The sequence below is a fragment of the Bufo bufo genome, chromosome 7 (assembly GCF_905171765.1).
Source record: "Bufo bufo chromosome 7, aBufBuf1.1, whole genome shotgun sequence".
NCBI classification, from domain to species: domain Eukaryota; kingdom Metazoa; phylum Chordata; class Amphibia; order Anura; family Bufonidae; genus Bufo; species Bufo bufo.
Window position 1 is genome coordinate 163111210 of NC_053395.1, and position 27918 is coordinate 163139127.

The 27918-nt window shown below is 47.1% G+C and overlaps 1 protein-coding gene across 1 annotated transcript in view; it reads left to right on the forward strand.

Annotated features, from left to right (window-relative positions):
• Positions 1-26984, forward strand: part of LOC121008178 (probable S-adenosylmethionine-dependent methyltransferase CRG1) — a 163267-nt gene extending 136283 nt beyond the window's left edge. Inside the window, exon 6 of the mRNA XM_040440572.1 lies at positions 26847-26984. Within this exon, the coding sequence (XP_040296506.1) occupies positions 26847-26934 (88 nt within the window). The 3' untranslated portion in view covers positions 26935-26984. The remainder of the gene's footprint in view (positions 1-26846) is intronic.
• Positions 26985-27918: the final 934 nt, after the last annotated feature.

A 27918-nucleotide genomic window follows, 5' to 3' on the forward strand; every position in this document is an offset into this window, starting at 1 on the left:
GAAAGCCTTAGTGTTGAGCACGAATATTCGAATAGCAAATTTTTATTGTGAATATCGCCACTTTGAGAATTCGCGAATATTTAGAATTTAGTGCTATATATTTGTTATATCGAATATTCAGCATTTTTTTCAATCTGAACACATGATTCCTCTCTGTTTCTTGCTTGTAGGCCAATGAGAAGGAAGCAATGTCAAGTTCACAACAATACTTAGTTAATAAAATATTCTAATCACTGCCGAGTCTCCAGTCTCAGGAAACTTATACAAGCTTGAAAAATGTAGCCAAAGTGACCCCATATTTCACGTTACAAATTCGAATTACGTGATATTTACATTGCCAATTTATCTCATTTGATAAATTAATCTCTAATTCTCGAAATTCGCGAAAATATAACAAATATTCAGCAAAATATTTGTGAAATATCGCGAATTTGAATATAGCCCTTGCCGCTCATCACTACCCAGCCTTACAGGTCAATGTTAGCGTCAGGTATGAAGAATCATGCAGCGGCCCAAGATCCTACTATAGCGTGAAAGAGTGCACTCCTTTTACTCTGTCAGCTGATTCCACATAGATTTCTACAGAACCTATTCTGTTAAACGCTGATACAAGTTGAGCCCCCCTGACAGAGTGGAGAGGGTGTCCAGTAGTTAGTTTGTGTTGACGTCACTGATTAATTTGCACTTCTTCTGAACTGTTAGAAGAACAACCCCCAAAAAACTGATCCTGTCTGTTGATCATCTGCCTTCACTCGATCAGCATTTGGTCAGTAATCCATCACTTTTGCTAAGGCCAAAACAAAAACAGGAGTGGATCCAAAACAGAGATGACACATGAATGGAATATTTGAATGTTTTCTGTGTTTTGTACCCACTCCTGCATTTGGCTACCAAATCATGAGCCAATCCTGCAAAATAGGGACAATGTGATACAGGCCTTATGGCTGCTCCAAAGACGTGATCCGTTGTGTGTCTCATTTTCCTATCCTTCTGACAGATCAGAAGAAGGGTAAAATAAAAGGTGATGTCAACAAGGCCAAAAATGGAAAATAGCAGGCCCATAATAGAGTGGGGAGGGTGGAACAGCATGAGAAGTCCACAGAGTGGCTCAGTGTCGAGGTGGCAGCAGCATGAGGAGACCACGGAGTAGTGAGTTGGCAGCAGCATGAGAAGACCACAGAATGTTGAGGTGGCAGCAGCATGAGGAGACCACAAAGTGTTGAGGTGGCAGCAGCATGAGGAGGCCACAGGGTGTTGAGATGGCAGCAGCATAAGGAGACCACAGAGTGGTAAGTTGACAGCAGCATGAGGAGACCACAGAGTGGCCCAGTGACAGGGTGTTGAGGTGGCAGCTGCATGAGAAGACCACAAAGTGGCCTAGTGACAGGGTATTGATGTGGCAGCAGGATGAGGAGACCACAGAGTGTTGAGGTGGCAGCAGCATGAGAAAACCACAGAGTGGTGAGGTGGCAGCAGCATGAGGAGACCACAGAGTGGTGAGGTGGCAGCAGCATGAGGAGACCACAAAGTGGCCCAGTGACAGAGTGGGAAGGTGGGGGGCAAAAGTGTAGCCAGTACCAGCACAGGATGTTAGGTGGCAGTAGGATCACCTGGCAGCAGTTGTGTGGCATCAGGTTGGTGGCAACATCAGAATAGTAGCTGAAGCAGGTAGCCAGAAGAAACAGGTCTCTTGTCAAAGTTTGGGCGTGGCACCATGGATGATCTAGTCTGATGCATCAGGCACTGGTGTGTGAAAATACTGGCAGAGCCACGCCTGATTCATCTTCATAAAGGACAGTTTCTCCACATTTTAGGTGGAAAGGTGAGTTCTCCTTGGGTTAACTATGGCTCCCACCGCACTAAACACCTACTTTGTTGCCACACTACTGGCCGTACAAGAAAGATTGTCCGTGGCAAACTTGGCCAGTTGCGGCCACAAATCAAGATTGGCTGCCCAGTAGTCCAGGGGATCTTAGATGTGGGGTGTCAGGGTGAAGTCCAAGTATACCACCTGCTGCTCCATGTCTAGCTGCTGCTGCTGGTGAGTAGTTTCTTCACTAGGCGAGTGAAGAATAGTGATGGCCAGTTCGCAGACGAACACATGCGATCTGCCATCTTTATTCCGAAGCCCGGCAATGCAGAGGTAAGTCCTTTCCTGTGCCTGCGCCGCGAGCCGCTCTGAAACACATGCGGTCACCGGGAGCAGGCAGTTCCGAGAACAGCCTTCATCGGGCTGTTTTCGGAACTGCCTGCTCCCGGTGACCGCATGTGTTTCAGAGCGGCTCGCGGCGCAGGCACAGGTAAGGACTTACCTCTGCATCGCTGGGCTTCGGAATAAAGATGTCAGATCGCATGTGTTCATCGGCGAACACTGCGAACTGGCCATCATGGGTGAAGAAAACTGCTCATCAGAGACTGTAGACTTAAGTTGCTGCTGATAGAGCTGGTACTGCTTCCTCCCCCAGCAGCCATGGCAGTGGAATGTGAGCGCATAGGGCCCCACCAGACAGACCTTCATGAGAATGGACGATGGAGCACATAAGAAGCGGCCAACTGACTACATAGGATGTTTCGATAGTAGTTCAGTTTGTCCTCCCTCTCAGCAGGTGGAAAAAAGGTCCCCATTTTGGACCGGTAGCGAGGGTCTAACCTAATGGAGAACCAGTAGTCATGGTGACAATTCGGCCGTCACTACGCAAGCAACTGAGCATGCATCGTGCTATTTGAGAAAGTGACTCAAAGGGACTCCCTGCCTCCATCTCCACTGCATACTGCCACGGTGTGTCTGGATCATCTGCCTCATCTTCCTTATCACCCTGTAGCTCCTACAGCTGTTCCTGCTCCTCCTCTCCTGTCACCTGTGCAGAAAAACCCACCCATTTCTCTACAAATTGCCTTTGGACAAATGTCCTCCTCCTCCTCCTCCAGTTCAGCCCCCACAGGGCTCATGTTGCCGTGACCTCTAGTCCCCACATCTCCTGTCCCCTTCCAGACAGATTTAGCAGCATCTGTTCCAGGACATGAATGTAACGGTCGCGTACACACACACACAGGGGGGAGGGAAGTGACCACTGCGCTCCACCCTTACCCCTGGCCCTGCCTACTTGCCTCGCGAGTCCTAATGACAGGGGACAACTGGACGGCAATCCCTAACTTGGAGTAAGTGCAGGGATGACAGACAGACAAACAACAGGACGTGAACGGACCGAGTCAATACCAGGAAAGCTGCAAAGTACAAATGGAGCAAGCAGAGAATTGTCAGGAGAAGCCGGGGTCATAAATACCAGGAGAGCAGAGAAGTACAAGAGGAGTCCTAAGAGAGTAGTCAGGTGGGAGCCGAGGTCACAATACCAGGACGGATGCGCAGTACAGGAGGATCAGGCAAAAGGATGGTCAAGGAACAGGATCAGGTAAGTATTCAGCAGTCCAACAAATACCAGGAACCTAGAAATTAACAGGCAACCTGTAGCCAGCAGGCTGCCTGTATTTATAGTGGGGAGTGAGGGTCATGTGACGTGGCCAGCGTCACATGACCGACAGACCAACCAGTCGAGCACCGAGTGATCAGCTCGGCGCTCAAGGCAGACTTAGGAGCAAGGAGCCACCCAGCTAGTAAAGCCGCCCTGGGAATGAGGTCAAACACAGAACCTCATTCCAAAAGCTAAGCAACAGTTCTGCGGGCAATGGGGGACCGAGTGCACCTTCGGAACCCCGTGACAGTACCCCCCCTTTTACGAGGGGCCACCGGACCCAAGACTTCAGGCGATGGCTTTTCAGGGTGTTCTAAATGAAATTTACGAACAAGTCTAGGAGCATGAACCTCCCTGGCAGGTACCCAAGATCTCTCTTCAGGTCCATACCCCTTCCAGTGAATCAGGTACTGCAAGGAATTACGCACCTTCCTGACATCCACTATTTTAGACACCACATACTCGACAGCATCATTAACAAGAACTGGCGGAGGCGAGGCTTTTGATGGTACTACCGGTTCAAAATATTTTTTAAGCAGAGATTTATGGAACACATTATGAATGTGGAATGACTCAGGCAGCTCCAACCTAAACGATACCGGGTTAATCACTTCCGTGATCTTATATGGTCCAATAAAACGAGGAGCAAATTTTTTAGAAGTTACCTTGAGAGATAGATTCTTGGAGGACAACCATACTTTATCCCCAACCTGAAAGTTTACCCCCCTTGAACGTCTCCTATCGGCCTTGAGTTTTTGAGAACATTGAGCCTTTTCTAGGTTCGATTGAACCCGGGCCCAAACTGTGCACAGTTCGGAGGAGAGTTTATCAGCTTCAGGGTTAGAGGAGGAGACGGACGACCCAGAATGAAAACGGGGATGAAAACCATGGTTACAAAAGAAAGGGGAGACCCCAGCAGAAGAATTGACACGGTTATTCAGAGCAAATTCAGCCAACGGAAGGAATTTGACCCATAATTGCTGGTCATCAGCAACATACAACCTCAGGAATTGTTCCACAGACTGATTAAGGCGTTCAGTCTGCCCATTACTCTCAGGATGGTAGGCGGAAGAAAAAGACAATGAAATTTTACATCTTTGGCAGAAGGCCCTCCAGAATTTGGACACAAACTGCACACCCCTGTCCGAAACAATATTTTCCGGGATACCATGCAATCGAACAATTTCTTTCACAAAAATAGACGCCAGGGTTTTGGCATTCGGGAGTTTAGACAGGGGAATGAAATGGACCATCTTGCTAAACCTATCCACCACTACCCACACTACAGTCTTACCCTCCGCCAGCGGTAGGTCAGTTATAAAGTCCATCGAGATATGGGACCAGGGTCTACTGGGAATGGGTAGGGGTCGTAGGTTACCAGCAGGGCGAGTCCTAGGTGTCTTGGACCTGGCACAAACCTCACAGGCTGACACATAGGACTTGACATCCCTAGTTAGAGTGGGCCACCAATAAGATCTAGAAACCAGATCCTTACTGCCCTCAACACCCGGATGTCCACAAAAGGCAGAATCGTGACACTCACCCAACAGCTGGAGACAAAATTGTACGGGAACAAACAACTTATCTGTTGGGGTGGATACCGGTGCCAGATGTTGTTCCGACCTAATGCGAGCCGAGATATCCTGGGTAAGAGCTGCTAAGAAGATTTTTGCTGGTAGGATGGATTCAGGTGGTACCTCAGTAGGTTGAAAAGCCTGGAAGCTCCGAGATAATGCGTCCGCCTTCACATTTTTACTTCCCGGCCTGAACGTGATGGAAAAATCAAAACGAGTAAAAAACAGAGCCCATCTGGCTTGACGGGGATTCAACCTTTTAGCAGACTCGAGAAACATAAGGTTTTTATGGTCAGTGACAACAGTTACACAATGCCTTGCCCCCTCCAGAAAATGCCTCCACTCCTCAAATGCCCATTTAATGGCCAGCAGCTCCCTATTCCCTATGTCGTAGTCTCTCTCCGTGGGAGAGAATTTCCTGGAGAAGAAGGCACATGGTCTCAGATTAGTGAGGCTGGCAGGACCTTGTGAAAGGACTGCTCCTGCGCCGTCCTCGGACGCATCCACCTCCACAATAAAAGGTTTCTCCTGATCAGGCTGGATCAGAATGGGAGCGCTACTGAATGCCTTTTTTAATTTTTCAAATGAAGAAATGGCCTCAGTAGACCAATTCTCCAAATCCGCCCCTTTCTTAGTAAGGTCGGTCAACGGTTTAGCAATTACGGAAAAATTCATAATAAATTTACGATATTAATTGGCGAAACCTAAGAACCGATGTAAGGCCTTTAAGGATGAAGGTCTTACCCATTCCTTAATTGCTAGTACCTTACCAGGATCCATCTTGAAGGCGTGAGGAGTCAGAACATGCCCTAGAAACAGAATCTCCTGCACACCAAAGACACATTTCTCTTGTTTAGCGGATAGCTGATTCTCCCTCAACACCTCTAATACTTGTCTAACATGAGACACATGGGATTCGAAGTCAGGGGAAAATATCAAAATGTCGTCAAGATAGACAATAACAAATTTACCTAAGAATTCCCTAAGAATGTCATTTATGAAGTTTTGGAACACAGCTGGGGCATTGCTGAGTCCAAAAGGCATCACCTGATATTCAAAGTGTCCTACCGGAGTATTGAACGCCGTCTTCCATTCGTCTCCCTCCTTGATTCGGATTAGATTGTATGCCCCTTTCAGGTCAATTTTGGAAAACCAGGTTGCCCCCAGGACCTGGTTAAATAAATCCGGAATCAATGGGAGGGAGTATCTATTCTGGACAGTGATTTTATTTAATCTCCGGTAATCGATACATGGCCTAAGACCACCATCTTTTTTCTTAACGAAGAAAAACCCCGCCCCCATAGGAGAGACAGAAGGTCTAATATGCCCTTTACCAAGGCTCTCCTTAATATAATCTTCCATGGCCTTGCGTTCGGGCATAGAAAGATTATAAATTCGTCCTTTAGGAAACTTGGCCCCCTCTACTAGCTCTATGGTACAATCATAAGGTCTATGGGGGGGTAGAACCTCGGTGGTTGGTGATGAGAATACATCAGAATATTCTCTAACAACAGAGGGTAAAGTATCAGACTTTACTGAGACCCCAGCCTGTACCACGGACAGGCACGAGTCACACTTAGGCCCCCATCTCACCAACTCCCCATTGGACCAATCTATAGTGGGGTTATGTAGTCGGAGCCAAGGCAACCCTAGTACCACCTCAGCAGGTAGGTTCTCCAGGACTAGAAGCGAACATCTCTCTGAGTGGCACACACCCACGGTTAGAGAAATCTCCGAGGTACATAAGCTCACCGTACCACCAATAAGAGGAGTAGCATCAATAGCCATGACATGGATAGGAGTTGGTAAGGCAAACATAGGAATACCCAATCTAACAGCATACTCAGAGTCAATAAAGCTAGCCGCTGAGCCAGAATCAATAAAGGCCTTACCCGCCCATTTATCTACTCCCAGAGAAATCGTAATGGGTACCGAAAGCTTACATTTAGAAAATTCAGGGTGTACCTGGTCTTTAGGTTGCCTTGCCTTAGGAGACTTGACAGAGAGGACCTTCTTAGGACACTGGTTGATCCAATGGTCAGAATCTCCACAGTAAAAGCATTCTCCACGTCTGCGGCGAAGATTCCCTCGGGTCATGCCAACCTGCATGGGTTCCTCGGTGGAGACCTCAGCATTGTCTCTGGGATAGTCCTCTGGCTGGACCACCATCTGGGAAGAGAACTGTTGTTCCTGTCGTCTCTCTCTAACCCGTCGGTCAAGTCGGACAACAAGGGTCATCATCTCCTCTAAGGTCTCTGGAAGTTGATAACTGACCAGAAGATCCTTTAATTTATCAGACAGACCTGACCTGAACTGACTCTTCAGGGCTGGTTCGTTCAGGGCCGGACTGGCCTGCCGGGATACCGGGAAATTTCCCGGTGGGCCGGCAAGCCTGAGTGCCGCAAGGCCGCGGCCCTGGTGACAAGTGGGGGCGGCCGCGGCCGGCGGCAGGGCAGAGCAGGAGATGAGCGCTTCCATTGCGGAAGCGCTCATCTCCATATCCATAGTCATCTGTATTGCCGTCCTCAGGACGGCAATACAGATGCCTGTGCTGCGGCAGAGGAGGGAGAGGTGTGTCCCCTCCTGTTCCTCTGATAGGCTGCCGGCCTAGTGCTGGCAGCCTATCAGAGGCCAGTGCAGGCGGCGCGATGACGTCATCGCGTCGCCTGACTGCCGTATAGCGAGGGACACAGACGGAAGAGGCGGCCTGCATCGCATCACATTGCTGGAGGTAAGTATAAGTTTTATTTTTTGTTTTTTTTATTTTTATTTATATAGGTACAATACTGGGCTGGGCTGGCACATAAGGGGGGACTACTGGGCTGGCACATGATAAGGGGGGACTACTGGGCTGGGCTGGCACATAAGGGGGGCTACTGGGCTGGCACATGATAAGGGGGGACTACTGGGCTGGGCTGGCACATAAGGGGGGCTACTGGGCTGGCACATGATAAGGGGGGACTACTGGGCTGGCACATGATAAGGGGGGCTACTGGCACATGATAAGGGGGGCTACTGACACATGATAAGGGGGGCTACTGGCCCATAAGGGGGCTACTGGCACATAAGGGGGACTACTGGCACATAAGGGGGGCTATTGGCACATAAGGGGGGCTATTGGCACATAAGGGGGGCTACTGGCCCATAAGGGGGCTATTGGCAATAAGGGGGGCTACTGGCACATGATATGGGGGGCTACTGGCACATGATATGGGGGCACTCTGGCTACTGGCACATGATATGGGGGCACTCTGGCTACTGGCACATGATATGGGGGGGGGCTCTGGCTACTGGCACATGATATGGGGGGGGGGGCTCTGGCTACTGGCACATGATATGGGGGGGGGCTCTGGCTACTGGCACATGATATGGGGGGCTCTGGCTACTGGCACATGATATGGGGGGCTCTGGCTACTGGCACATGATATGGGGGCCTCTGGCTACTGGCACATGATATGGGGGGCTCTGGCTACTGGCACATGATGGTGGGGGGGCTCTTATTACTGGCACATGATTGGGGGCATCTATGGGGGCACATCTTACTGCAGATTATTGGGGGGCACTATAGGGGCATCTACTGAGGCTAAAAAGAAGATATTTTATATGGGGGGCTCTGTATAGGGGCATTTTATACTGGGACACATTATAGTGGGTACTATGGGGAAGGGGGGAGCACTATGGGGGTCATCTACGGGGGCACTGAGAAGGGGTATTTTATGTTGGCACATTATGGGAACATTAGCTCAACTGGGGGCATTACAAAGGGGTATGTTTTGCATATTATAAGGAGAATTATTACTACTAGGGGGGGCATTATAGTGGGCTTTATTACTCCCCCATGGTATGACCCCCTAGTAGCAGCACCATCCTCTCCCTGCTCTGCTATCCCTCTGTCCCGTCTCCAAATCCTTATTATGAAATCTTTCTCATTAGGATAAAGCACAACATCAGCTCCGCCGAGCCCCCTGCCAAGTGTTGAAGTGGTGTCCGAGATCCCCAAGGGCCAAGTCAAGTAACTGTAAGTTTTTATGGGGGTTCTACAAAAGAGCTATCGTGGGGCAAAGTTCATATTCGTGTTTACACACGTGTTTTAAAATGAATGCTTTCTCCTATTATAAACAAGTAAATAATGACGCAATGCTGTGGGGCTGGTGTGCAACTTTTTCCAGGGCTGGTTTTTATCCCCAGTCCGGCCCTGGGTTCGTTCCATCCTGAGGGGACACACCACCTTCTGAATTGGGTGCAATAATCCTCCGCTGGTAAATTGCCCTGAACCAGTGCCTTTAGAGCAGTCTCGGCTACTAGAGCCCTGTCTGGTTCATCATAGAGGGTACCTAGGGCCTGAAAGAACCCCTCCACAGAATATAAACAACTGGCGCCAGCAGGTAAAGAGAACGCCCAGTCCTGGGGATCACCCTGTAATCGGGAAATGATAATGCCCACGCGTTGACTCTCGAGGCCAGAGGACACGGGGCGCAAACAGAAGTAAAGTTTGCAACTCTCCTTAAAAGAGAGAAACTTCTTCCGGTCTCCAGAAAAGGTTTCTGGGAGCTTAATCTGGGGCTCAAAATGCGGACTGGAGGCCTGAGGAGTGGAAGAGCCTTGCCCTAACTCAAAAGAGCTGAGTTTTTCCCCTAACTCCTGCACCATCTGCGTCAGATTAGAGACATAGTCAGTCAGGGTCACCAGAGGATTCATAATACAGTGGTTATTGGGCCTGTTAATCTGTAACGGTCGCGTACACACACACACAGGGGGGAGGGAAGTGACCACTGCGCTCCACCCTTACCCCTGGCCCTGCCTACTTGCCTCGCGAGTCCTAATGACAGGGGACAACTGGACGGCAATCCCTAACTTGGAGTAAGTGCAGGGATGACAGACAGACAAACAACAGGACGTGAACGGACCGAGTCAATACCAGGAAAGCTGCAAAGTACAAATGGAGCAAGCAGAGAATTGTCAGGAGAAGCCGGGGTCATAAATACCAGGAGAGCAGAGAAGTACAAGAGGAGTCCTAAGAGAGTAGTCAGGTGGGAGCCGAGGTCACAATACCAGGACGGATGCGCAGTACAGGAGGATCAGGCAAAAGGATGGTCAAGGAACAGGATCAGGTAAGTATTCAGCAGTCCAACAAATACCAGGAACCTAGAAATTAACAGGCAACCTGTAGCCAGCAGGCTGCCTGTATTTATAGTGGGGAGTGAGGGTCATGTGACGTGGCCAGCGTCAAATGACCGACAGACCAACCAGTCGAGCACCGAGTGATCAGCTCGGCGCTCAAGGCAGACTTAGGAGCAAGGAGCCACCCAGCTAGTAAAGCCGCCCTGGGAATGAGGTCAAACACAGAACCTCATTCCAAAAGCTAAGCAACAGTTCTGCGGGCAATGGGGGACCGAGTGCACCTTCGGAACCCTGTGACAATGAACCAGTGGAATGATGTTGTTCATCCCGTAGTCCTGGCGACTGACAAATAAAGTGGCCTCCTCAAAGGGCCCGAGCAAACGACAGGTGTCATGCATCAGCTGCCACTGGCTAACATAGAAGTTACACAGGGGAGTATCTCTGTCCGCCTGTATCATCAAGAAATTGTTTACGGCCTTTCTCTGTTCATATAATCGGTCCAACATATGGAGGGTGGAGTTTCAACGGGTGGAAATGTTGCATATCAGCTAATGTTGGGGAACACCATTCTGCTATTGCAGCTCAAGAAGGGTGTGCTTTGCAGTTTGAGTGGCTGAAGTGCATGCAGTTTCCTGGCCATTTTCAGGATGTCTTGCAGATGGGTGGAAGACTTCAGGAACCTCTTTACAATCAGGTTAAACACGTGCGCCATGCAGGTCGCATGGCTCAGCCCTCCTTGACACAGCGCCGACATCATGTTCTTCCCATTGTCGGTGACCATGGTTCTGATTTTGAGTTGGAGAGGAGAAAGCCAGGATTCGATTTCTTAATGAAGGACGTGGAGCAGTTCCTCCCCTGTGTGACTCCATTCGCCTAGGCAAACTAGATGCAGAACAGTGTCACACCGCTGTGCCCTGCATATGTGGTATAATGAAAGAGTATTGTGAATTGTCTCTGCAGTGGAGGCTGAGGACACAGTGGAGGATGAAGAGGCAGAGGCAGACATTGGCGCAGGACCCACAGCTTGAGAATGTGGAGGGGGCAGTGGCGTCACCTAGCCAAGTTGCTGGTGTGGCTGGGCAGGAACCATATTTATTCAGTGGGTCGTAAAGGACATATATTGTCCTTGACCATAGTTATAGCTCCACCACACGTAAGTGCTGCCGTGAACATTTGCAGACACCGACAGGCTCAAGGACTGGCCTACTTTCTGTTCAACATACATGTGGAGGGCTGGTACTGCCTTTTTGCCAAAGAAATGACGGCTTAGGACTCTCCACCTCAGCTTGGCACAATCTATCAGTTCTCTAAAAGGTGCAGAGTCCACCACTTGGAAAGGGAGAGACTGCAGTACCAGCAACTTGGCCAGGATAACGTTTAGCTTCTGTGCCGCTGTTTTGCAAGCGGGTGTGGACCCACTGCGCCACTGACAAGCAGCTACTTGGTATTCACTAGAACCCCTGATGGTGGGGATAGGCTTGGGCCATAGGGTAGCTGCCAGGTGCCACTCCAGAGTAGTCCCCAAGTCAGTGGCAGCTGACCAGGGGGTCAGAGTGCTCGGTGCAAGCACCAAGGGGACGTGCAAGGCCTGGAGGTACGGGTCAGGACAGGCGGCAATCAAGCAAAGTCAGCAAACAAGATCCGAGGTCAGGGGCAGGCAGCAAACAGGCAAAGTCCATAAACGAAGTCCGAGGTCAGAGGCAGGCGGCAGAAAGCAAAATCCAGGAATACAATAGCAGGATTCGATACACAGAAAGGCAGACAAGATAAACACCTTTGCACAGGGACTAGACAAGCTAGACACTGAGGTTGCTCAGGCAACTTCCTATAGTAGGAAGTGCCTTTAAATACATGCTGTAATCCGGCCATTGGCTGCTGAGACAGAGGGAGTGTATGTGTTGCCACATAGGAAAGAAAGACACACCCACGCAAGCTTCAGCAGCAGTGCAAGTTTCCAGCAGCAAGGAAACACTGGCATGGATCACATGTAGCAGAGTTAAGTTAGTTGCTGCCCGTGTTTGTCAGCTGGGCGGCAGGAGGGAAAAGAGGGAGCTCGGCACCCGTGCCTGCTGATAGGGGCAGCGGCGCCGACACAGGCCACTGGGCTAACAGTAGTCCCCATCTTACGCCCCCTCTCCTCAGGCCTGGTCCTGGACAATAACTTTTTCAGCAGAAGGGGGCATTGATGTTCTCCCTGGGTTTCCAAGATCTCTCCTCAGGGTTAAACCCCTTCCAATCCACCAGAAACAGGGTTTTCCCTCTACTCTTCTTCATCCCCAGAATGGCCTTTACCTCATAGACGTTCTCATCACTGACCGCAACAGGAGCAGAGACAAGTTTCTTGAAAAAACTATTCAGGATGACGGGCTTCAGCAGGGAGACATGGAAGAAATTCGGTACCCGGAGGGAGGCAGGAAGCTTAAGCTTGTAGGAAACATCATTGATTTGTTCAAGAATTTCAAATGTACCGATGAAGCGAGGACCCAATTTGTAGGAGGATATTTTGAGCCGGATGTATTTGGAAGCGCGCCAGACTTTATCACCAGGACAGAATTTTTGAGAATTTCTAAGTTTTTTATCCGCGGACTCTTTCATGCGCACAGAAGCCTCTTTCAGAGCTCCCCTAGTCTCCTCGCAGATTTTAGAGAACTCTCTTGAGGTAGCGTCTGCAGCAGGGATACCGGAAGAAGGAGACACCTGGAGTGGGATATTTGGTTGTTGGCCATAAACAACAAAAAATTTAGATTTCTTGGAAGACTCGCTGACATGATTGTTGTATGAGAACTCAGCCCAAGGCAATAGTTCGACCCAGTTGTCATGATGACTGTTAGTGAAGTGGCGCAAGAAGTTTGTCAGAATTTGGTTAACACGCTCCACCTGACCGTTGGTCTGAGGATGATATGCTGACGAGAAGTCCAGAGATACATTTATTAGCTTGCAGAGAGCTCTCCAGAATTTAGACGTGAACTGTACGCCTCTATCGGACACAATACGGAGTGGAAAGCCATGGAGACTAAAAATGTGTTTGATAAATTTCTTTGCCAGTTGGGGAGCAGAAGGAAGACCAGGTAGAGGGACGAAATGTGCCATTTTGGAGAAGCGGTCAACCACTACCCAAATTACAGAACAACCAAAGGAAATGGGTAGATCTGTGATAAAGTCCATGGCTATTTGTTGCCAGGGAACCTCAGGAACTGGAAGGGGAAGCAGAAGGCCGGCTGGACGCTGTTTGGAAGCTTTATTTTGCGCGCAGGATGGACAAGCAGCTACAAATTCTAGGATGTCTTGTCGCATGGTTGGCCACCAGTACCGCTGTGCAATGAACCTGAAGGTCTTCCTCTGACCAGCATGACCCACCACTTTAGATGAATGACCCCATAGTAAGATTCGCTTTCTGAGAGATTCTGCCACAAAGTTTTTCCAGGAGGAATTTCGGATAGCTTGACTGGACAGGCCGAGATTTTAGTGGGATAAATGATGAATTGGGGCTCCTCTTCCTGGTCAGTGGAATCAAAGGATCTTGAAAGAGCATCTGCTATGATGTTCTTATCTGCAGCATGAAAGTAAAGAACAAAATCAAAACGAGCAAAGAAGAGGGACCATCGAGCTTGGCGTGGATTAAGTCTCTGTGCAGAGTGTAGGTAGGTAAGATTCTTTTGGTCAGTATAGATCACTACCGGATGACTGGCTCCCTCCAGAAGGTATCACCATTCCTCCAATGCCATTTTGATGGCCAACAACTCTCTGTCCCTGATCGAGTAGTTGCACTCAGGAGCGGAAAAGGCCCTGGAGAAGAAACCACATGATGTCATCTTACCTGAGGGAGATTTTTGTGAAAGCACCGCCCCAGCTCCAATAGACGATGCATCCACCTCAAAGAAAAATTGCTTACTGGCATCAGGACGATGGAGTACTTGAGCCGCAGAGAAGGCCTGTTTCAAGGCTTGGAAGGCTGATTCAGCCTCAGAAGTCCAATTTTTGGGATTCGCCCCTTTACGCTTCAAGGCTGAGATGGGGGCTGTCAAAGAAGAGAAGTGTGGCACGAACTGGCGGTAGTAGTTGGCGAACCCCAGGAAGCGTTGAATAGCCTTTAAACCAGAAGGACGGGGCCACTTCAAAATCGCAGACAGCTTTTCAGGATCCATCTGTAGGCCAGTATCAGATATTATGTACCCCAAAAATGGAAGCGAGGTTTGTTGGAAGAGACATTTTTCAAACTTGGCATACAGACGATTTTTTCTTAGCCTTTGAAGGACCAGGCGAACCTGACTCTGGTGAGTAGACAAATCTGGAGAAAAGACAAGGATATCATCAAGATAAACCACAACACAAGAGTATAACAAGTCTCTGAAAATATCATTAACGAATTCTTGGAACACTGCAGGAGCATTGCTTAGTCCAAAGGGCATCACCAGATATTCATAGTGACCATCACGGGTGTTGAAGGCGGTCTTCCACTCGTCCCCTTGACGAATTCGGATCAAGTTGTAGGCCCCACGCAGATCTAATTTGGAGAAGATCTTAGCTCCTCTGAGGCAGTCAAACAACTCTGGAATAAGGGGAAGGGGGTATTTGTTCTTGATAGTGATTTTATTTAGGCCCATATAATCGATGCATGGGTGGAGAGAACCATCTTTTTTCTTTACAAAGAAGAAGCCAGCGCCAGCCGGAGAAGATGATTTCCGGATAAATCCTCTGTCAAGATTTTCTTTGATGTACTCAGACATGGCTTGTGTCTCGGCTGGTGACAGAGGATAAATGCGACCACGGGGAGGTGAAGAACCAGGAATGAGATCAATTGGACAATCATAAGGCCTGTGTGGAGGTAATGTCTCAGCCTCCTTCTTATCAAAGACGTCGGCATAGGCATGGTATGCTGCAGGCAGATTTTCAAGATTTGGTGGTACCCGGGGTAACCGAGCAGGCCGAACAGGAGAAAGACACTTTCCAAGGCAGTACTGTCCCCAACGAAGCACCTCTCCAGACTTCCAATCAAGAACAGGTTCATGGGTACGGAGCCATGGAAGCCCCAAAAGGAGAGGGTGAGAAAGACTTTGAAGAACCAGGAACGAAATCTCTTCTGTATGAAGAGCTCCCACTTGTAGTCTTACAGGTTCAGTACAAAATTGTACGGACTCAGATAGAGCCCTTCCATCGACGGATGACACCATCAATGGTCTCTGCAGGCGTCGGACTGGAATACGATATTGATCCACTATGGCTTGCTGCAGTAAGTTTCCCGCTGATCCAGAATCCAGAAGAGCCGTCTTCGTGAACCGATTATCTCCAAACGACAAGTTTGCCGGCAGTCAGGGGTGGAGAGGAATTATCTTCACCTAGAGCCGCCTCTCCAACAGACCCTAGGCTCGGGAGTTTTCCGGCTTCAGGGGACAAGCGCGGAGCACATGATCAGAACCACCACAATAGAAACAAAGTCCTTTGCCACGGCGGTGATCACGTTCCTGTTCAGACAGCCTAACTCGGTCAACCTGCATGGGCTCAGGAACTGCAGACAACATGGAAGGCAGAAGGTTAGGAGCTTGCTGAAGAGGAGATGCCAGATGACAAGGCTTCCCCTCACGTGCCACTTCTCTGACACATTCCTGGAACCGTAAGTCAATTCGAGCAGCCAGGGAGATGAGGTCATCCAGAGTGGAAGGAACATCCCGTCCGGCCAGCTCATCTTTAATTCTCCCACAGAGGCCTTCCCAAAAAATGGCCACCAGTGCCTCATTATTCCAGCTGAGCTCAGAGGCTAGCATACGGAACTGGACTGCATACTGGCCCACGGATTGGTTCCCTTGACGCAACCGCAGTAGGGAGGATGTGACAGAAGTGGTGCGTCCGGGCTCATCGAACACCTTGTGGAAGGTCTCTAGGAAGACCCGAAGATCCATTATGATTGGGTCATTCCTCTCCCAAAGGGGATTGATCCAGGCCAGTGCCTCCCCTGTGAGGTGTGACATAAGAAAAGCCACTTTGGCTCGGTCCGAGGCAAAAGTTCAAAATGAAGGGTGCATTGATTTATGAACCCCCGGCACTGCTTAGGGTCACCGTTGAAACGTGGAGGAGCAGAGAGACGAGGTCCAGATCCGGGTACGTAGGAAGAGGACGGAGCAGGAGCCGAATTAACCTGGGCAGAGAAGCTTGATGACTCTGGTTTAGCAGATGTCAGCTCATTTAGACGCATATTCACATTGCGTAGGTAGGACAATATTTGATCCTGACGCTCACGCTGCTGGGCCAACTCATGGAGTAACTCAATGTTACTGGGCAGGTTCGGATCAGCAGGGTCCATGGTCTGAGCAAACTGTTATGCAAGCAAATGTGGACCCACTGCGCCACTGACTGGGTATACTCCAGAGGGGCGTAACTAAGCAGCTACCTGGTACTCACTAGAGCCCCTGATGGTGGGGATAGGCTTGGGCCGTAGGGTAGCTGCCAGGTGCCACTCCAGAGTAGTCACCAACCAGTGGCAGCTGACCAGGGGGTCAGAGTGCTCGGTGCAAGCACCAAGGGGACGTACGAGGGCTGGAGGTACGGGTCAGGACAGGCAGCAATCAAGCGAAGTCAGCAAACAAGATCCGAGGTCAGGGGCAGGCAGCAAACAGGCACAGTCCATAAACGAAGTCCGAGGTCAGAGGCAGGCGGCAGAAAGCAAAGTCCAGGAGTACAATAGCAGTATTCGTTACACAGGAAGGCAGACAAGATAAACACCTTTGCACAAGGACTAGACAAGCTAGACACTGAGGTTGCTCAGGCAACTTCCTATAGTAGGAAGTGCCTTTAAATACATGCTGTAATCCAGCCATTGGCTGCTGAGACAGAGGGCGTGTATGTGTTTCCACATAGGAAAGAGAGACACACCCATGCATGCTTCAGCAGCAGTGCAAGTTTCCAGCAGCAAGGAAACATTGGCATGGATCACATGTAGCAGAGTTAAGTTAGTTGCTGCCCGTGTTTGTCAGCTGGGCGGCAGGAGGGAAAAGAGGGAGCCCGGCGCCCATGCCTGCTGGTAGGGGCAGCGGCGCCGACACAGGCCGCTGGGCTAACAGCCGCTGGATGAGTGCACGCCTACTGCTGTCTTTTTGCAATCGCTTTGGTGATCGATTGCTGACTAAATGACTGCTGGGGAGTAGGGGGAGTAGGAGGAGCAGGAGCATTAGGACCAGTAGATGATGGGAAGGAAAGACAGCTCCCTTTGGCTGAGGTGGTGGAGCCTTGACTGCAGGAAAAGGGTTGCGGGCCACTGGGTGATGTAGCGGTTGCTGCGGCAGGCTGGACATCGGAGCCACAGTTCTCCCAAGCCACTCTATGGTGACGCTGCATCTGTTTACACAGGGGATGTGGTGCCAACATTGGCATCCTGGCCACACTTCACCTTCTACCCATAAAAAACTGCCACACATGCAAGCTGCCACCCTCTTCTCCTAATGATAATGAAGCCCCTTCACCCGGCTCCCAAGTGCGATTGGCTACATCATAAACCAGTACTGTCTGCACATTATAAAGAGAATTATTACTACCGGGGGGGGGGGGGGGGGGGGAGGGGGCATTATGGTGGGCTTTATTACTACTGGGGGACTATGGGGAACATGATTACTAGTATGGGTGCTATTGGAGCAATATTATTTCTGGGGCACAGTGGGGAAATTAGTACTGTTGGGGGCACTATTACTACCAAGTGCACTCTGGCGGATAATTATTAGTTGGGACTTTGTAGAGTACAATTACTGTGTGGGGCATCCTGGCACAGTATCAGCTTAGCACAGTTATTTTTGAGGGACATTATGTTTACACTATTGGTGTCAGGGACACAATTTTCTGGGCTCAGTTATTTTAAGACAATGTGTGTCAATAATTATTGAAGGGCACTATCTGCCTGGCACCAGTAGTTTCAGGGGGTTTATCTGTTTCTGCAGTATAATATTGGGGAGCACAGCGGCACACTGTTGGGGGTGGTAGGATGATTTAAAAATCATGGGTGAAAAATCATCATGGTGGTCTGGTCTGAAAGGAGAAAATGAGAAAAGAAAACATCTACATCAGAGGAGACGCCACTAGATGTAAGAGGTATGTAGTGCTGTATTTCCCTGTATGTTTTGTAGTGATATACGTAATGTTAGGAGGGAAGCGGTTAGGTTGAGAATTTGGTATGGGGGGGGGGCGCTGTTTCAATTTTCGCCTCAGGTACCAGAAAGGCTAGGTGCACCCCTGATTCTATTGAGCCTGACTGGGACTGAGGCTACCACAAGGAACAAACAGCTCCCCTGTTTGCCTTGTGGTGGAGCTGTCTTGGTCCCAGGAGTTCAGTGCTCCCAGGACAATCTGCCTCAGATGTCGTGGGCACAATTGACCATGGCATCTGAGGGGTTAAATGTCTGTCATTGGCATTATTGCCAATCATGGACATTAGCCCTGGGTGTCTGCTGTTTAACCCCTTCAAGACCAAGCTAGTTTTCACCATAAGGACCAAGCCACATTTTGCAAATCTGACATGTTTCACTTTATGTGGTAATAACTCTGGAACGCTTTTACTTATATAAGCGATTCTGAGATTGTTTTCTCGTGACATATTGTACTTCATGTTAATGGTAAATTTGAGTCAATATGTTTCACCTTTATTTATAAAAAATTCCAAAATGTACAGAAAATTTGGAAAAATTCCCAATTTTCTAAATTAGAATTTCTCTAGTTCTCTGACAGACAGTGGTAACTTACAAAATAGTTATTACTTTACATTTACCATATGTGTACTTCATGTTTGCATCATTTTGTAAATGTTATTTAATTTTTTGGGGATGTTAGAAGGCTTAGAACTTTAGAAGTAAATTTTAAATATTTTCAGAACATTTCCAAAACCCCTTTTTAAGGACCAGTTCATGTCTGAAGTCACTTTGTGAGGCTTACTTAATAGAAAACAACCAAAAATGACCCCATTGAGTAACTACACCCCTCAAGGTATTCAAAACTAATTTTACAAACGTTTTTAACCCTTTAATTGTTCCACCAGAATTAATGGAAAATGGAGGTGAATTTTTCAAATTTCACTTTTTTTGCAGATGTTTCCATTTAGATCCATTTCTCCTGCAACCCAGCATGGGTTAACAGCAAAATAAACCTTAATATTTGTTACCCTGATTCTTAAGTTTACAGAAACACCCCATATGTGGTCATAAAGTGCTATATGGGGGTACAGCGGGGCTCAGAATGAGAGGAACACTGTGTGGCTTTTGGAATGCAGATTTCGCTGGAATAATTTTCAAGCACTATGTCGCATTTGAAGACACCCTGAGGCACCCCAACAGTGAAAAAAAAACAAAAGTGACCCCATTATGGAAAATACACCCCCCAAGGAATTTTTCAAGGGGTGCACTGAACACTTTGGCCCAATAGCAGTTTCATAGAATTTAGAAAGACTTGGCAGTGAAAATGAAAAATTTCATATTTTACAAGAATATTTTGCTTTAGGCCCAAATTTTTCATTTTAACAAGGGGTATCAGGAGAAAATGCACCCCATAATCTATTACCCATTTTCTCCTGAATACGTCAACACCCCATATGTGGTTGTAAAGTGCTGTATGAGAACACAGCGGGGCTCAGAATGAGAGGAACACCGTGTGGCTTTTGGAAGGCAGATTTCGCTGGAATAATTTTCAGGCACCATGTCGCATTTGAAGACACCCTGAGGCACCCCGAAAGTGAAAAAAAATAAAATAAAGTGACCCCATTATGTAAAATACATCCCCCAAGGAATTTTTCAAGGGGTACACTGAGCACTTTGGCCCAATAGCCATTTCATAGAATTTAGAAAGACTTGGCAGTGAAAATGAAAAATTTCATATTTTACAAGAATATCTCGCTTTAGGTCCAAATTCTTCATTTTAACAAGGGGTATCAGGAGAAAATTAACCCCATAATCTGTTACCCATTTTCTTATGAGTACGTCAACACCCCATATGTGGTTGTAAAGTGCTGTATGAGCACACAGCGGGGCTCAGAATGGGAGGAACACCGTGTGGCTTTTGGAAGGCAGATTTTGCTGGAATAATTTTCAGGCACCATGTCGCATTTGAAGGCACCCCAACAGTGAAAACCGCAAAAATGAGGCTCTAGGGGTGCCAGAACATAAAAGGAAATTGAAGAATTGCCTCATTTAATAAAATGACACCTTTTAATGTATTCATCTAGGGGTATAATGGGAATTTTTAAGGTTTTTATTTTATTTTTTATTATTTTTTGGGGGGAGCTATTATTGGATTGCCAAATGGAAAAATGCTCAACTGAAAATGTCTTGCCATGGATTAATTAAGAAGTTAGTGAAATGGACCAGAGGCCCGGTTTAGAGGGGCAGGTCTGACAGTAGTGAGTGGTGTCTTTCCTAATCCCTTTAACCGAGCAAACTCGACACCTTTTTTGGGGTCGCCTTTTTTTTTCTGTGGGGGGAAGTACTCCAGGGAAATGCTGCCCACGTATTATTCTTGATACCCCAGAAGCACTGCTGGATGAAAAACTGCCCTCTCTTTCCTGAACGCCAAAAATCTATTTTTTTATTATTTTTTGCTGAAATTCCAAGAAGGTCCCCCCATGACCAGCTGTTCTGTGGATGACAAAGGCATTATATAGTGACACTTGGGTTAGGTACACAGCTTATTTTTTGTACCACACCTTCGATTTTCTTAAGGCACTGTAGGGCTGTAGTACCTGGTCTGAAAGATCCACTCCACCCATGAACTTGTTGTAATCCTGGATACACACAGGCTTGATGTTCTGCTCTGTGGTTCCTCGGACTGGGACTGGGGTGGACTGATCTGCATGGATGGTAGTCAACACAACAACATCCCGTTTGTCCTTGTATTTTAGCAGCATCAAATTTTCTGAGCAAACAGCCCTGCTTTCCCCACGACGCACTGTCTGATCTATAAAAGATTTAGAGAGCCCTTTTTGATTTCTTCTAATTGTGCCACATGTGCCTATGCCTCTGGCAGCAAGGCACTTCAGGAGAGGGACACTATTGTAAAAGTTGTCCAAATACAGATGTATCCGTGGTCCAGCAGGGGGTGGACTAAATCCCATACTATCTTTCCACTTATACCCAGAACCGGGGGACAATCGGTTGGCTCAATTTTGGAATCTTTTCCCTCGTAAATACGAAAGCGCAGTGTATACCCGGATACACTTTCACAGGCCTTATACAACTTCACACCATACCTAACCCTTTTATTGGGCAGGTACTGGCGGAAATGTAATCGGCCTTTGAAGTGGACCAATGATTCATCCACTGAGAGACATTTTTTGGGGGTATATACTTGACCAAATTTGGAATTGTAGAGTCTGTCATAACTGGGGTCACTTGGGGGTGGGCATTCATTATTATTGCTGAAGTGTAGGAATCTTAGAAGAGCTTCGAAACGGGCCCGGGGCATGGCAAGACAGTGAAGAGGGATGTGATATAAAATATCTTTGTTCCAATACGAACGTATTATTTTTTTTTTTATAAGGCCCATGCTTAGGAGAAGTCCCCAAAACCTTTGCATTTCAGTCGTGTTAGTGGGGGTCCATTTGCGGGGCCTTGAGAGATAACTGTCTGGATGGGAGGCAATAAATTGCTCTGCATATATATTTGTTTGTTCCACCATCAAGTTCATTAGGTCATCAGTGAAGAATAATTGGAAAAAATTAATTTCACGGAAACCTGTTGTATCTACATTGATGCATGGAGTGGCTGTAAATTCAGGCACCTGGGGCACATAGTTATCTGCGGGGATCCATGAAGAGTCACTTGTATGGGGCTGCGACTGCGCACTACCCCTAGGACGCCTACAAGGGGGTTCATCATTAGATGAATCATCTGAGGAAGATGAAACAAAAAATGTCACTTCATCTCCACTGTTGGAGTCAGTGTCCTCAAAAAGTACGGCATATGCCTCTTCTGCAGTGAAAAGCCGTTTAGTCATTTTAAACTGTAAACTAACGTAGATTTTTTTTTGTCTTTTTATATATATATATATATATATATATATATTTAAACATAAAAATTTTAACAGCAGACTAAAATACTGTATATCCTTTAGGATAGGATAAAAATTCCCAGAGTCACTTGGAAATTATTGACAGGTGTCACAGGTAGCACAGATGGCTGGTGATGAGCCAGGTGTCTAGTATGGGGCACAGAGTAGTGCCAATATCCTTACTGGGGAGGAAAGGGGTTAATTAATGTATTATTTTACAGTATTAGGTGGCACAAATCGACATGGGGCATAAGAGACTTATATTTTACAGAATGGTGCCAATCAAGCACAGGACACGAGTATATACACACAGGAGGATGGCACACCTATTTTTATTTTATTTTTTATGTAACTTGGGAGTGTGTGACAGGTGACTTGACGGACAGGCTAGTGTGACAGGTGTCTTTATTGAAGGGACAAACTGGAGTCACAGGTGTCTTGATGGACGGACAGACTGGACTGACAGGTGTCTTGATGGGCGGACAGGCTGGAGTAATAGGTGTCTTTATTGAATGGACATACTGGACTGACAGGTGTCTTGATGGACGGACAGGCTGGAATGACAGGTGTCTTTATTGAACAGACAAACTTTAGTGACAGGTGTCTTGATTGACGGACAGACTGGAGTCACAAGTGTCTTGATGGACGGACAGGCTAGTGTGACAGGTGTCTTGATTGACGGACAGACTTGAGTCACAGGTGTCTTGATGGACGGACAGGCTAGTGTGACAGGTGTCTTTATTGAAGGGACAAACTGGAGTCACAGGTGTCTTGATGGACGGACAGACTGGACTGACAGGTGTCTTGATGGACGGACAAACTTTAGTGACAGGTGTCTTGATGGATGGACAGACTGGAGTGACAGGTGTCTTTATTGAATGGACAAACTGGAGTCATAGGTGTCTTGATTGACGGACAGACTGGAGTCACAGGTGTCTTGATGGACAGACAGGCTGGAGTGACAGGTGTCTTGACAGACGAATAGGCTGGACTGACAGGTGTCTTGATGGACAGACAGGCTGGAGTGACAGGTGTCTTTATTGAACGGACAAACTGGAGTGACAGGTGTCTTGATGGATGGACAGACTGGAGTGACAGGTGTCTTGATGGATGAACAGGCTGGACTGACAGGTGTCTTGATGGACGGACAGGCTGGAGTGACAGGTGTCTAAATGGACGGACAGGTGTCTTGATGGACGGACAGACTGAAGTGACAGGTGTCTTGACGGGCAGACAGTTGTCTTAACGGAGAAACAGTAGTGACAGGTGTCTGGATGAGGTGATGATGACAGGACTGGACAGGACTAATCTCACTGACTGGGGCAAATCAGGCACAGAAGAGTGGCAAATCAGTACTGAAGGGGTTAATTAGGCGTTAATTATATACGAAGCAGGGGATGAGGCACAGAACTGACTACAGATGACAGACGACAGGCAACTGATCTGTGTCACTGACTGGGGCACAGAAGCAGCTTTTCAGCACAAAAGGGGTTATTTCGATCTGTTAGTTATTAATGTATAGCAGCTTTTCACACTCTCTCCTTCTCTGATCGCTTTCCTGACAGGAATTGGGACGATTAGAGAAGGAGAAGCACATAGTCCCTCCCTAACCCTAACCCCCCCTTACCTGCGCCGATGCGCTGCGATTGGTCCCTCTGCAGTATTGGACCAATCACAGCGATCGCGGTCGGGTCAGAACTCCGATGCAGTTCCCGCCGGCGTCTCTGGTTGCCTAGACACCCCAGCACGCCGGCTTCACTGAACCTTCAGTGCTTCGCTCCCTGCGCTGACAGAGAAAGCCGATCTCGTACATGCACGTGGGGATGCTGTGAGGCACCACATTCCCCCACGTACATGTACGTGATGTTGCGTGAAGGGGTTAAAACAGCCGAAGTTCGGTGGGTCTGGCACCCGCTCTGCTCTGGAGAGGTTGAAAGTTAAAAATTTGGTATGGGGGGGAGTGCTGTTTAAATTTTTTTCCTTTAGGTCATTTCCATTATACTGTTAAACTATTTCACAGCTATAGCATTACGTTATTATATACTGCAATAAACCACCCTACACCACTAGGGATACTAGATATAAACCCATAGCCATCTTAGACTATATGATGATAGATATTAATATTAACCCCCCTAAAAGGTTTTCTGATCCTTAAACCCAATGTTAATTAGAACCCAGAACGTGATTAACAGAGGGTAAATAAATTCCACACACCTATTCCCCACTGTTTTGTTCCAGCACTGAGGCAGCCATATGCTTCCTACGAACACACCACCACTGAGGCTACCTAATTAATTATAGAAATCACTAATTCCTAAACGGCCATATGTAAACTTGTGAGATATCATACAGTAGAAGACTGGAAGAATGTAAGGGGGATAGAATGGGAAGAGGGGAATTTGTCCATTTGTAGTGGACATAATGCATTAAAATCCTCCCTTAAAAACCCTGTGTTTGCAATTGTAAATATCTAGGAAAATCATCACGTTGCACGATACTACAGGGTGTCCTACAAAAAAGTAGCCCGCCTCCAGTGATGGTATAACAAGATGAAAGAGCAAGTGGATTTTTTTTTTTATTGCCCACAAGTCACAAAAGATGCTGAAAGTGGTTCCTGTTCACGTCTATGCATCTATGGGCAGGTCGGATTCTGTTGGCTGATACTGCTTGTGATGCTGCGGATAGTGTTTGTAATGTTCTCCTTGAGTTCATCCAGGGGATGTGGATTGTTAGCACTTTCTGTTTTAAATTTCCCAACATATAAAAATCACATCTAGACAAATCTGTGGAACGTGGTGGCCATAACCCATTAGTCACAGTTCATGAACCGGTGCCAGTGAGTTCTGTGAGGTGCGGCATGTGCAACAGGCGGCCTCCCCCCAGGGCCCTCTTTATCAAGCGTCCCAGGTGTAGGAAATGCTGAGTGGTATGTTGCGGCCTAAAATGTCTCTTTAAGTGTGTCACGGTGCTCCTACCTGGACACCACTGGACTCCAGGCTTTGGCTCCGAAGAAATATATAGGGAGAATAATTGAGGGATTTGAAAGAATAACTTGAGTCCAGACCTTGAGATGAAGTTCAATGGCAGCTTTACTTGAATAAACGTTTCTCCAAACAGTTTCAGGCTTTGTCTTGGTTCCAGCAGGCTTTAGCATTAAACTGGCAGGCAAACTCAACTCTGCTATATCTTTCTCTCTGACTCTGCTGTACTGACCGGCTGGCTGTATAACTCAGCTTCTTCTGTATGCTGCACTTCTTCTCTGTAGTCGAACTTAGTCTCAGCCGAGGAACTAATCTCCTGGCTCTTGAGGCTTCTAAGCTTCAGCCTCCATGGCCAGCAGAGATTAGGGTGCTCTGGCTGCACACCCTTCCCCTAGCTGGGGGTGAACTAGACTAACTCTAACTGGTCCCCACCCTCCCTGCAGGAAGTAGGACTAGCCCACATCTCTCCAGAGGGCGGTTAGAATGGAATGGTAAGTTCCATTCTATCTAAGATAGCTCTGTCATGTTTGCTGCCACCTGGTGGTGAACCAGGCATATTACATGAACATAACAGTTGCAAACAGATTAGGAATGCACAGTGTATAATACCTGGACAGATATACATAAGATGACAATATATTAGCCCATTAGAGATAGGAGCAGGGTGTAGTAGTGGTAACACACATGTTGCCCCATCTTGTTAGAAAAAGCAGGAAATTTTTGCTTTTGGTGTTAGTTTGTTGTAAAACTGTTCAAAGATGTCCAGGTTTATTTGTGGCATTCACTGTTGATTTGAAGAAAATTGGGCCCACCATTCGTGTTCCTGACACTAAGCACCAAATGCCAATTTTCTGGTGGTGAAGTGGTGTTTCGTGAGTCAAATGGGGATTTTCAGCAGACTAGAACCTCGAATTCTGGGAACTCATGTGACCTGATAAATGGAACCAAGCTTCGTCGGTCATGAAGTACAGCAGTGGGTCCAAATGTCTGTCAGCAACCAAGTACAGTAATTTACGTGTTTAGCTTTGTCAGACTCTTTCGGTTCCTGCACACACGTTATTCAGTACGGTTTCAGGTTCAGAGATTTCTCCACTTGCTGAGATGCCGTTCGTGATACACCAACTTACTGAGACTGTCTTTGAGTTGAATTTTGGGGCTACATGCAATCTGCTGCTGAATTTTATGCACAATATCAGCCATCCTGATCTATGTAGGCATCGGTTTGGCGCCATTTCTGAACCAGACTCTGAATAATACCAAGTTTAGCTGGTGGTTTTGTTGCTGGGTTTTTATCGGCAAAGGACTCTTGCGTTTCCTTAATCGATTTGCTTCGCACATAGCCTTCCACAATTACTATTTGCTGGGCGAACACCATCTTTCTGACACAATAGGCCACTTTTATCAAATTTAATAATAAATCAGCCTTAGTTGCCCATAGCAACCAATCAGAGCTCAGCTTTCAGTTCTTACAAGGCTCTGAAAAAATAAAAGCTGAGCTCAGATTGGTTGCTATAAACAATTAAAACAGATTTACTATTAGGCAATTTGTATATGAAAAACAACCTATAAAAAAAAAAGATACCTTTTCTTTTAGAAGACCTACATCACAGTAGAAAGTTTAATAAGCATGTATAAGATACTGATGCCATTTCTATGATGTTGCTGAATAAATCTTATTGTTACAGATTCCGAGAGATACTTGGAGAAGAGGCTGATTCTGTCCGGCTGAATGTGCTTGTAAAACACTACTGTGCCTTTGCTTGCAAACATTAAGATGGAGACCTGGTGAATCTATAAATAAGAAGTCTTTTTTTTTTATATTATCCTGAACAGAACGAATATGAATAAATTAAAAATATAATTAAAGAGCATGTGTCAGCAGTTTTGAATATCCCAAACCGTTTGCATACCTAGGAGAGCAGTCCAAATAGACATTTTGTGGAGATTTTATTAGTTCATTAGTTTTATTTTTTTAGTAGTGTCTATATGAATTTCATTCTGCCAGTTTCTGCTCCCTCGAGTGCCCAGGAGGGGAAGGTTTACTGTGAAGTGCCATTTGCATTGAGCTACTTCACAGACCCATCACTCTGCAGGGAATAACCACTATAATTGTCTGGTGGTTGGATGGTACAGATGTGACTCAGAGCAGAGGATGGGGCTGTGAAACAGCTCACTGAAGAGATCACAGCACCTCACAGTGAAATACTGCCTCCTGGGCAATTGCAGGAGCAGATCCTGGCAGAATAAAAGTTTATATTCACACTACTCCTGATAATAAAAACTCCATAAAAGGTATGCTTGTCCTTGCATGGTCAAAATTGCTAACAGGCTCCTTTCATTGTCATTTAGAAGAACAGATCAACATTCTAATCTTTTAGTTTAACCTTTCCCTGTTTTTTTAGAAGAAAGATTAGATAGACAGTGGCATAAAATGTCACTGATGAGATACACTAAATTGCAGTGTAGGAGAAAATTTAAATTGGTTAAGGGTGGGCTGGCATTGGTAGCATCCTGTTACCAACAGAAAATGAGATCAGCCAGAATGAACATATGATATTTTATATTTTCATTTAACACAGTAAATGCTTAGTGGGATCAATAGTCTGGTAGTAGAAGTCTGTGAGATCTATCACTAATAGGGTTTAAAGCTACACATAGGAGAACACTGTTGTGTAAGTCGTGAACGAGGCCACGCGGGTTGATAAAGAAACTTTGTACTTTTATTCCTAACAAATCAAACCTAGGAAACACCACAGA